At 31.7% G+C, this 12,956-nt stretch overlaps 1 protein-coding gene across 1 annotated transcript; it reads left to right on the top strand.

Moving 5' to 3' along the window:
* The first annotated feature begins 334 nt into the window (after positions 1 to 334).
* On the top strand, positions 335 to 1,318 carry LOC140435893 (uncharacterized). Its single transcript, XM_072524605.1, has one exon. The coding sequence runs from the start codon at positions 335 to 337 to the stop codon at positions 1,316 to 1,318; it is 984 nt and encodes a 327-aa protein (XP_072380706.1).
* Positions 1,319 to 12,956: the final 11,638 nt, after the last annotated feature.

Below are 12,956 nucleotides of genomic sequence, written 5' to 3'. Positions count from 1 at the left end.
TCAAGTTCCTAATGGGTATAAAATAGTCGAGCAACCGTTAACCATCTTGTATTATCCTGTAAGCAACAAGACGATAAGCAACATAACTGTTCGAGTTTTAGATCAACAGGGAAATTTAGTTAATTTTAATAAAGAGACAATTACTGTTCGGCTACATCTTAGAAAAATTGAGTAAAATGGTTTTGCAGTTTCATCAAAGTAATTATCCCAAACATTCCTATAAAAGACGTCATCTCATTAAAACAATTAGTAGAAGGATAACATCTAAGCTGTTAACATCTAAAAATCGTAAATTTTTGAAATCACTTGGTTATCAAGTTTTAATATAATAGAAATGTTACATGTGTTGGGTCAACCTTTTAGCGATACAACTATTGAAGATTATCAGTATCACACTTATCAACCATATACATCAAATTTAAACTATAATGATGAAATTGGAATTCCTATCCAAGATCTAGACGCCTATACTTTACCATGTAACAGTTATATTTACATTGAAGGTCAAATGTTAACCAATAAAAATCAAGTTCCAACAAAATTTCAATTTATTAATAACGGTATATCATATTTATTTAGAGAATTAAGGTATAAGTTAAACGGTGTTATAATTGATTCTGTACGAAATATTGGTTTAATTTCGACTTTGAAAAATTATTTGTCTCTTAATGAAAATCAGAGTAAACTCTTACAAAATGCTGGATGGTTTCCAAAAGGTGATAAACTGGTAATTGATAACCATGGGAATTTTAACGTATGCATACCGTTAAAAATTTGGTCCAGATTTTTCGAAGATTTTCAAAAAATTATAATAAACATGAGACAAGAATTAGTCTTAATACGAGATAAAGATAATATTGATGCTATTGTTGCTACAGATGAAACAGAAAAACCAAAAATTGCAATTAATAAACTATATTGGAATGTACCTCATATTTTACCCAATATTAGCGAACAATTGCGATTAAACAAAATAGTTCGTAGTAACATAGAACTACCTATTAAATTTAGAACTTGGGAATTGGTTGAGTCTCCCACTTTAAATAATTCAACACGTCATACTTGGCCAGTAAAAACAACTACAAAGCTAGAAAGTCCTCGACACATTGTAGTAGCTTTCCATGATGGTCGAAAAGGAAAAATGCTGAAAGATATGAGTAAACTTTATCACTGCAATCTAACAAATATCCGTATGTTTCTTAATTCGGAGCGATATCCTTATCAAGATCTCAACTTAGATTTTGACACCAACCGTTTTGCAACGTTGTATGAGATGTTTGCCAATTTCCAAGAATCTTATTATCATATTCAAAACTAATCAACCAATATTCAGTCCAGAAGAATTTAAAAAGAATGCTCCTATAGTGCATACTGATTGTTCAAGACAAAAAGAAATAATTCAAAGTGGCTCTGTTGTTTTGAGAATAGAATTTAAAACTAGTAAATCTGTAGGAAACAATGTTTCCGCTTATTGCTTAATATTGCATGAAAAAGAATTCTCTTACAATCCTTTAACTAAACTTGTGAGACAGCAATAAAAGGTCTGTATCATAGTTAAAATGTTAGTTATTAAAATGAATCTGGTAATAGACGTTCAAGAGTTTAAAATAGAAAATAATAAATTTGTAGTGAAAGAACTTGCTGCTTTTAATGGAACACAAATTTGTCATTATGTATTCAAGTCTCCGTTTCCTATTAGAATGTTGTCTTCCGATTTACACAGATAGGCAACTTGGTTAACAAGAAATAATCACTGCATTGATTGGAATTCTGGTTTTACACCCCTTTATCATTTTGAAAATATTTTAAAGGATATTACACAAAACGTAAACTGCATTACGTCAAAGGGTTGGAAAAGAAAAATTATTTAAAAAAATACATTGCTGTTCCTTTATACGAATTGGATGAACAACCATCATTAGAAGTTAAGGAACCTGCTTGTTTTTATCATAATAGTAAAAAATGTATTTGTGCTTTATCTAATGTATTTTGGTTGTATAATACTTTTTTAATGCAAAAATAAAAATATATATTACATTATTTTTGTTTTATTTCTTAGTTATAAATATTGTAAAACAAACAACCAATTAGCATTAAAATCATTTATTAATACAAAAATTACATAGTATACGGTTTAATTTTTCTGCGAAATTTACTTAAGTGTAGTTTACTAAATGATTTAAACATTACTTGCTTGTCATCGAATTGTTTTATTTTTTCTTTTAGTTCTTTAATTTTTTCCATAAATTCCTCCAATTCTTGTTTAAACGCTTTGTTGTGGTGAAATGAAAACTACAAAATAAAATATATTATTTATTTATTGTATTTACATGTATTTAGAGTATCTACCACTTCATCTTCAAAACAATGTTTAGGTAGAACATCTTTGAGTTGATGTAAAAAATCAGTCAGCCCTAGATTTTTAATTTTTTTTAAAAAGCAACACATGCATATTTTATCAGATAAATAATCTTCACAGATTCTCGCTCCCGTATGTTATGTTACTGATTTTTAATTACACTCTTCTACCGTATATCTTCTCATTCTTATGGTAGCTCGTTCGGCTTCGTATTCAAAATCGTATGCCTTTTCATTCAAAACCCATTGCAAATTTCGGACAGCTTCAGCTACGTTGAGAGTTTTTGTACCATCTAAACATGCATCCATGACTAAATTCTAAAAATTAATAATGTTAGCAACAATATTGATTGAAAAATATTTATTACCTTTCTAATCTCACGACGAACAAAAATTTTACTAAATTTCTGAAAATTATTTACTGTTTAACTTATATTACGACGAACTAAATGTTACTAAGGATCGCTTTTAAAATCCTCAATTTATGTAGTTTACATTTTAAACACTGCGCATGCCTTAGTTGCTGAGTAGAGGTGACCTTGATTTACATAAATAAAAAGTAAGTACATTTGATGTTTAAGAACATTAACAGGTTAATAGCAATGGAGTGTTGTCACAAAGCAAAATTAATGGCTCAACATCCGCAAAAACCTTTGTACAAGTTTACTGAAGCAGAATTAGAAAACTTTACCCTACCATACTTTAGAAAATGTGTGGAACCGTTGGAATTACTTCGATCTTGGTATAAATTACCCACAAAAGCAGTTCAAGATTTTGAAGTTCAGACTCGTCTGCCATGTTTTGTACATTTTAATCGTCCCGAGTGGAGAACAGAAATTGAAGGTACAGCACCGGCGCAATCCAGTTGTCATTTATGTAAGTCTGCGCTTGAAAATTTAAGAGATATGTATAACAGTGTAATAAATAGTTAATAAATAATTTTTTTTTTTAATAATAGTTTTTATTATACTAATATCCTATCCTAACCTTGACTGTCACTGTGACCTTGAACTTGACCATTACACGACCTTTAATCTCATTAACGTGACCTTAAACTTGACCTTTGGCTGATCTTGAACTTGACCTCCACGTGACCTTGAACTTGACCTTTTGCGTGACCTTTACCTTCACGTGACCTTGGATTTGACCTTTGTGCAACCTTTACCTCCACGTGACCTTGAACGCAACCTTCGCGTGACCTTGAACTTGACCTTTTGTGTGATCTTTACCTTCACGTGACCTTGGATTTGGCCTTTGTGTAACCTTTACCTCCACGTGACCTTAAACGTAACCTTCGCGTAACCTTGAACTTGATTGACCTTGATTAAAACCGGTTTCCCCCACCACATTTTGCACCAGGAATGGTATAGGGTATCTACTGCCCTCTCTTCGCCTCCAAAATGCAGTGAAATGTGCATTTGTTTTCGCTATGTTCGCGCTCCCCAAAAACGTCGGTATAATAATGAACAATGTGGTAAAGCAAACTCTTTAATTTAGTAATAGTGCTTTTGTAAATATTCCAGTTATTAAATGTATAGATCCGATTAATTACGCTTATTTTTCTCTAAGTACAAACCCTACCAAACCCAACACACACGGAACCATCGCCGTGAAGTCTGCTTATATATCAAAGGCAACTCTTTTACAGTCCATGGTCCTAAAATATTTGGCACTGTATCCACAGGGGAAAGTAATTTAATAAGCTTTCCCTCGAAGAATTGGTGGAGATCAGTCAAAGTTCCACCAGACAATATGAGTATCGTCGACAGACTAACAAACGTACATAAGTCCAAACAACTAAATCATATAGAACTAGAAATTATGACTATTTACAATAAAATTACAAATTTAGGAAAAAACATTATATCATGGATAAAGGGACACGCGGGTATTACGGGCAATGAAATAGCAGATAGCTTAGCCAAATCTGCCCTAGAGATAGGCGGAGAAGCTCCCTTGAACTTACTCCCCTTTTCAGACATTGATATAATTACAGCATCAAAAAGAAAAATGGCAAACATATTATCGAAACACGAGAACTGGAAATAATTACATACAAACAAATTCAGACTGAAATACCCATAAAAAGATGGTTTCATACTCTATCAAATCGCCATTTCATAAGGGTTATAAACAGATTAAGATCTAATCATGCTCTTACCCCCCTTCATATGTACAAGTTGGGTCTCACGGAGTCCCCTAATTGCAAGTGTGGAAAAGAAGGTAACCTATTACATATTTTCCTTGAATGTTCCCACGAATTAGTAAACATAAACAAATTATATGATACTCTTATTATATTAAAAATTCCACTTCCCGTCTACCTGAACAATTTGATTTTCTCTAGAGATATCAATATATTAAAAACGATTTACGAACATATCAAAAACTGTAAATATAAATTGTAGCTTTAAAACTAACCCTTACATTTAAGTAAATATTGTATTATATTATAGCAGAAAAAAAAATTAAAAAACAAGTAAAAAAAAAATAAAAAAATAAAAAATTAATAAAAAAAAATATATGTACATAAATAAAAAATAATAATAATAAATATATATATATATATATATATATATATATATATATATATATATATATATATATATATATATATATAAAATTAAAAAAAAAAACAAAAAATATTTTAAAATAAATATTAAAAAATAAAAAGGAAGATGTAAACCTCCGAGATGTTGAATCGGGTTATGTCTTAGCGCAGGAAAAAAAATTGTAATTTATTAGAAATTGTACGTTAAATTGTACGGATGATTGTATGTTTATTCCTCTGATTGTAAAAAAAATTCCTCTGATTGTAAAAATTGTTTGTCTTTAAATTTGTCTGGCTAATTTGCTCGGCCAAGGCCATCAAACTAAAATAATAATAAAAAAAACATTATTGTTCACTTAATAACATATTCGTATTATAATTTTATTTGCTTCATTTTATCGTAGAACAAAGTGTAACTTTTAATTGTGAAATAAATTTTTTTTAATCAATAAGTTAGTGATATAACATTTGGTGCAGTCAGTAGGATCCGGTTAACGTTGTTAGAACAAGGAAACTTACTAGCAACGGCGGATCCCTATCCCTCAACGGAAAAGAACCTAGAGCCGTCCTCATTCAACTGGATACTACGGAAGGAACACCTGGTGTGTTGCCGAGAGGGGGCATTTGGGCCTGTAGGACCCATCGCCGGCTCTTCGGGCTTTTTCCTATCCCCGGAATTGGATCGGGTATTCACCATCTTTGGTTTGTCGCTGGTAGAAAGGTTAAATACCACCGCCGTTATAAATAACAGTTCCAGTGACAAATATTTGTTATAGGTAACGGTTCCAAGGAACAGTTACAAAGTAACAGAGCAAAAATGGAAAACAGATAGGTAAAAATGATCTAAGTATTCCTTGACATACGGAAGGAATAACTTAGTAAACAAGTAAATTAAAATGGTATAAAAGTACAATGCAAAGAAAATGCAAGTGTTTCTTGACTTACGGAAGAAACAACTTAGGACAGAAATACAGATAAATATATATATATATATATATATATATATATATATATATATATATATATATATATATATATATATATACCCGGTATTTAGGCGACACACACCCTTCCGGTAGGGATCTATAGAGGAGTATCACCAAGCCGCAAGCCCTTATCTCTTGCCGTACTGCTCCACCATAGGCCGATTAGATAAAAGCATATTCTAGACTAAGCCGCAGATTCATTTAGAATTTTAAACTGCTGCGTTAGCCTTTTTGTTTTTCTGTACACCGAGCTGGGGATTGAACTGACATCTCTCGCAGTGAAGCGAAGGAGAAGCCAGCCGCCCAGCCCGCTTGGCTATCCGATCGGACAGATAAATGAAATATGTAAATATGAAACAAGGTATGGAAATATTTCTAAGTGTTTCTTGACTTACGGAAGAAACAACTTAGAGTGAAAACAAACAAGAAAATCAAATATGGAAAAATAAGAATACAAATATTTATAAGTGTTTCTTGACTTACGGAAGAAACGACTTACAAATACGAAAACTCAAATACAGCAAAGATGTGGAAATATTGCTAAGTGTTTCTTGACTTACGGAAGAAACAACTTAGCATAAAATAGAAAATGTATTAATTATTTTCTTAACTCAAGGAAGAAAATATCTTAGATAAAATATCGGAAATAATAATGCAACAATGAATATGAAAATATTTCTAAGTGTTCTTTTGACTTACCGGAAAAGAACGGCTTAGACGTACAATTAAAATAACAAGTCAAATATTCAGAGAAATATTTCTAAGAGTTCTTTGACTTACCGAAAAGAACTACTTAGACAAAGTACAAATCAAAATATAAAATAGAAAAAGCAAGATAAATATTTCTAAGTGTTCTTAACTTACGGAAGAACAACTTAGACACAAAATACAATAAAAATAAACAATCAAAATAATCAAATAAAATATCAAACAATCAGTACATGAACAAATATAGATCAATGTAATATTCTAACCTGAAAAGGTCTGAATATACAATATTGCTAAAATAAAATGGTATATAGGAAATCAGAAATAAAACAATAACTTAGTAGGAACAATAATAGCGCCGACTAGGTCTACAGTAGAAAAGGCAAGCTCGACTGACTGATGAGAGAAAATCTACCTGCTTTTATGTAAAATAAATCCTTTGTTTTACGTAGCAAAAGTGGAATTTCCCTGCTACATTACTGCTTTCTTTCCTCTTTTGAAGTTATACTTCTATACGCACGGTCGGCGTTGGAAATTTGCATGAGAGTGAATCTGTGAAACCATTACATATGTAAGATAATGAGTAAGAGAGAGACAGAAGATATATTTTCTCTCTCTTCCTCTCTCGAGAATAAAAATGTTCCTTTTGTATATATATTTAATATTATATATATTATATATATAATATTGTATATATATAATATTATATATAATATAATATGTATTAATATTATTATTTATGTGATATGTTTTGTATTATTTAAAATTAAACGTTTATAATTATTTTAGGCTTTTGTATTTCAAAATAATCAGTTTTACCGAGAACTGTCAATTTTGAAATCCGTTAGTGTCATGTCTAATTGGCAAATCCTTTACGTGTTTGGTTCATACGCTGGTGGTTGTGAGTTCGAATCCCAATTATGAATTTCCTTTTTTATTTTTGAAATATTTAAAAACTTCAAGTTAATTTTATTAAATATATTTAATATATGCAAAAAAAATAAATTTTAAAATAAAATGAAAATTTACAACATAATCCGAGTTGTTGGTTTTTTATTTTTATCTTCGTAAAGTAAGTTTTATATATATATATTGGCAGTTTTAAATACCTATGAATATTACATTTTAATTTATTGTATTATTATATTGAATTATGTTGCAGTGTATTTATTGTATTGTAATTTTTATATTAATAACAAAATAAACAATGAATTTTACTGCAGAGTATGTGTAAATTTTTTTTTGCATTCAACTCCTTTTATACATATATAAAAATAAAAATATATATTTTCATTAAAATATTGATACAATCCTTCATTTACTATACTCCTATTACAGGTCAAATGTTTATATACAGCAAACGATGCACCATATACTTATATAACTAATTCTTTTTCTCTTTATGCTCTCTCTTACCTATAGCATTACATATGTAATGATTGTGCAGATTGACTCCTATATAATTTTTTAACGGCGAACGCGTGTATAGAAGTATAACTTCTACCGGCAGTCCCACTGGACTGCCACACCCGTTTAGTTTTTTTTTCATAAACAAACCCCATCTCTCGCAATAGTCGATATAGAGTACTTTTGGAAAATTTAGGCAAATGTTCATGTAAATTAACGGCATCCAGGATAGCTTTGATTGTGGGAGGTATGTTCTTTAGGAAAAATTCCTTGTGAACAAGTCTTCATACATTTCATGAGGCATACTAAGTACCGGCTGCTACAGTTAATAGTCCAAGGAAGAATCGACAGTAGGAGGGGACCGGGAAGAAGATGACACTCATGGATGCATAACCTGCGACAATAGTTCGGACTAACATCGACCGAACTGTTCAGAGGTGCCGTAAACAAAGTCAAAATAGCCTTGTTAATAGCCAACGTCCGAAACGGATAGGGCAAAGGAAGAAGAAGAACAAGTCTTCTCAATTGGCTCCTGATATTCTCATCGTAGGTAAACTCCCGATTGGTTTTCTTCTTGGTCCCTTTACGTGGGTTTTTCAGAATTTTGGGTAAGTCTCCATTATGATCCAATCCTTCCCGATGAATTTTCCAGACTGTCCTATCGCTAACACCCAGCGCTGTACTTGTTGTAGAAACAATTTGTGTTGGAGTCAGATCGGAATTTGTTTTTATTGTATATATAACATATTTAAAATAATTTGTAACGCATATAAATCTAAGATTTGTCCTTATTTGAAACTTTTTACCTCTAAATGCTCCATGTTTTTGACACAGTACATAAAAAAAGTTTAAAAATAAATTGCACTTATTTTTTGACAAGTTAACGCACCTTCTCGAATGCACACACAAAACAGTTAAACCGTTTCTACAAACTGCAAAACTGCTATAGATATACGTACTCGTATTACAATTAGTAGATACTATTATCAGGAAAATTCTAAATGGGTATTTAAATACAACAATACCAAAATTTCTACACGGTTAAACCATTTCTACAAACGCCCATTAGTCAGTAAGCTATTCTACGAATTCTACGACTTTCACTTCGGAGGTTATTATCGAAATACAAAATATTAATCAATTACAAAAATTTTGTTGTTAGCAAAAATATTCTTCTAATAATTAAATTTAATCTGACTCATTGATATCGGCAAATCAGACATATTAAACATTTGAAAGTAGAAGACATTAAAATGATATTGCCAATATTTATAAGTTGCAAGGATTTTATTGAAAGATAGTTCATTCAATTCTCTTCTTCTCTCTTCTCTATTTTGTGCTAAGGTATCTCCAGTTACTATATGGATAACTGTTAATGAAACACCCTGTATAAATAATACTAAAATATAAATGATGTATCCTCGATATATTTTTGACTTATCTACTAATCGTGGCATTTTCTTTCTATTCATTTCAATTCTATTCAAAATGTCTCCAAACATCCATTTGCGTAAATATGACAACAAGAGATGTAAGAAATTTTCTATTCGTCAAATACAACAGTGCTCAACAATTGATAAGAATCGAAGTAGTATTTTACTCTAGAAATAGCCGAAGTTTGTAAAAATTTAATATAATTAAAATAATATTAATACCCCGACTTTATTATCAATTTTAAACGAAATAAAATAAATTTTGCCATTATGGCCATTTTTTACTAGGGTCAGCAAAAAGTTGAATATTAAAGTCGTCTATTTTTATTTATTCTATTCAAGTCATCATACTATGATCTAAACAAACTTTTAAAATATTTGAAATCATAATTATGATCCTTATCAATTGTTGAGCACTATATTACGACGAAGTCCGAATATTTTCTGGAACAGTCATTAGGGCAAATCAGTGAATGTTAGTGCAAAATTGCAAGTGCTCCGTGTGTAAGGGAGTGTTAAGTTCGAAGCCGGCTCTGCAACGATGAACTAGCAACGTTGCAGCGTTTTCTTCCATTTGATTAACATTGTCCGTAAGAGCCAACGCTGAAATCTACTGGTGCATCCGAGTTTAGAAAACCAACTTCATATACGGACATCAAAAATTTATTAAACCTTCATTTCGGTAGAAATCTCACTTCTTTAATTCATGACCTACAACGACTTCGATAGTTATCAAATGAATCACCCTTAACCTTTTTCAACACACTACAAGTTCTAAATGCAAATATGCACGCCTCAATCCAAAAATCAGGCGTAACACAAGATCAAAAGACCACCCAATGCACGTTAATTGACTCTATGGCTTTGAATACTCTTTTAACTGGACTAGAACCCCGCTTAATACAAATAATTAGGGCTAGTAACCCTAAAGATCTTATTGAAGCCAGTAACCGTATCCGACGTGAACTTCAGTTATCGAATTTCGAAATCAAAAAAATCAAATAGATAGCCAAAATAATCCAAAACCTTCCCAACCGATGAGAAGAACCTCATCTAATTTTTCTAAATGCACAAGTTGTGCAGTTGTGTGGTCGTATTGGCCATTTAAGTAGCGAATGTCGCTCATCACGTTTTCCTTCTTACCAAAATCAATATAACGGTAGACCACAAAACTACCAAAATAACCAAGACCAATACCCTTCCAATCAATATAATGGTAGACCACAAAATTACCCAAGTAATCAAAATCAATACTCTTCCAATCAACAAAATTTAAACCCACAGAGATCAAACTTCCCTTCTCAAAATCAATCGCAGAATCGCCCCTCTGTTATTCAGAGAAATCCAAATTTCCAAAATTTTCAGCAAAGAGCCCATGTCTTTAATGAATACCCTGATGATCTCGTAGAATCTTATGAAGATTATTATACAAAAAATTATGTTCAAACTGACTATTTTTACGATAATACCAATGATACATCTGATTATATCAATGATACACCTGATACAGAAAATTATCAGGATTTTCTTTCGCTACCCAATCATAACCATCCTCCAGTACATACGAATCTTTCAACCGATATTATGAACGTACAACAACAAGCTTTCAATTTGGACAATTTCAATTCAAATGTGAATTTCCCCGAACAGAAATTCCTGTAAGCTCTTTTCACAGAATGAGTTTTAAAAACTTATATTATATCAATGACGCTACGAATACTTTTAAACTTCTAATTGACACCGGTGCAGGAATTACAGTTTTCAAAGAGAATACTGCATGAAATTATCATAACCGATCCCCAGAAAATGTTACCATTCAAGGCATAACCGACGAAAAACTCTTAATTACAGAATCTGTCCTTATTCCCTTTACCGATAACAACTCTCAAAAACTTTTCATTTTTAATCTAGACATCGACTTTGACGGCATAATAGGCCTAGATTTTCTAGACCATTACAAATGTATAATATACCTTAAAACCAGACAACTTCATACAAACTTTAAAACTCTTACCCTGCATAAAGTTGGACAAGACACACATAAACCCCCAGAAAATATTCCGGTGACATTTCCTACAAAAATAGTACCGCCAAATAATTTTCAAACATATCCGAAATCAAACACAAACATTAAAGCTCAACAAAATAGCAGCTCACGTCACGAAAACACTCATGATCAACAAAGACACATCCCAAGACCAGAGAAAAAACGAATAAAAGAAAAAATAAACCAAATTTCGATTGATAACCGAACAGAACAAATATTTAAATTAAAATGCAACATTTCCGATACAGACGCAATACTGTCATCCCAAGAAATCGAAAAAGTTCGAATTCCCCACGCATTAGTCCATGTAGACGAAAATGGAGACTTCTTAACTTCCGCCATTAATGCTAATGCAATGCCAAAAATAATCGAATTTTCGAATATTTCCATCGAACCTATAGAAAACTTGGAGACAATCTTCACCTACGACGAATATCACTGCGAAAATCCAATAATAGACAGCGAACAAATAATTAAAGAACAACTGAGAATTGACCACTTAAACTCAGAAGAAAAGGAACAAATTCTAAACATTTGTACGGAATTTTCAGATATATTTTACATAGAAGGTGACAAGCTAACATTCACAAATGAAATTAGGCACGCAATCAAAACGAACAACGCGAAACCGATATACACGAAATCTTACAGATATCCACAGGTTCATAAAGAAGAGAAAAAAACACAAACCAACAAAATGCTAGAGCAAGGAATAATTCGGCATAGCATATCGCCCTGATCAAGTCCAGTGTGGGTGATACCCAAAAAACTTGACGCATCTGGCAAACAGAAATGGAGAGTCGTTATGGACTATCGTAAACTTAATGAAGTTACAATAGAAGACCGTTATCCACTTCCACAAATTTCAGAATTGTTGGACCAACTTGGAAAATGTCAGTACTTTACAACATTATATTTGGCGTCCGGATTCCACAAAATTGAAATCGATCCAAAAGATATCCAAAAAACAGCATTTTCAGTTGACAACGGACATAACGAATTTGTTCGTATGCCTTTCGGATTAAGGAATGCTTCTTCCACATTTCAACGAGTAATGGATAACATCCTCTTGGGAATTCAAAACGAGAGATGTTTAGTATATATGGACGACATAATCATGTATTCAGCCACCATTCACGAGCATATGTCACGACTGACAGAAGTATTTAAAAGATTAAGGAAAGCAAATCTGAAGATACAACCGGATAAATGTGAATTCTTAAAAAAGAAGTCGCATACTTAGGACACCTCGTAACTGAACACGGAGTAAAAACAAATCCTGTCAAGGTATCATGCATAAAAAGTTTCCCAGAACCCAAGACAACTAAAGAAATAAAATCATTTTTAGGCCTAGTAGGTTACTACCGTAGATTTATCCCGAATTTTGCCAAAATTTCCAAAACACTGACTAAATTACTCCAAAAAGATGTCCCTTTTGATTTTAATGCCGAATGTAAGGAAGCATT

This window comes from Diabrotica undecimpunctata, chromosome 3 (genome assembly GCF_040954645.1).
Source record: "Diabrotica undecimpunctata isolate CICGRU chromosome 3, icDiaUnde3, whole genome shotgun sequence".
NCBI classification, from domain to species: Eukaryota; Metazoa; Arthropoda; class Insecta; order Coleoptera; family Chrysomelidae; genus Diabrotica; species Diabrotica undecimpunctata.
Note: the sequence above shows the minus strand (reverse complement) of the source record. Positions and strands in the feature narration are given on the sequence as shown.

What these genes read in the sequence shown, in the direction of transcription:
- LOC140435893 (XM_072524605.1), top strand. Translation starts at nt 335, where the DNA reads ATGTTACATGTGTTGGGTCAACCTTTTAGCGATACAACTATTGAAGAT.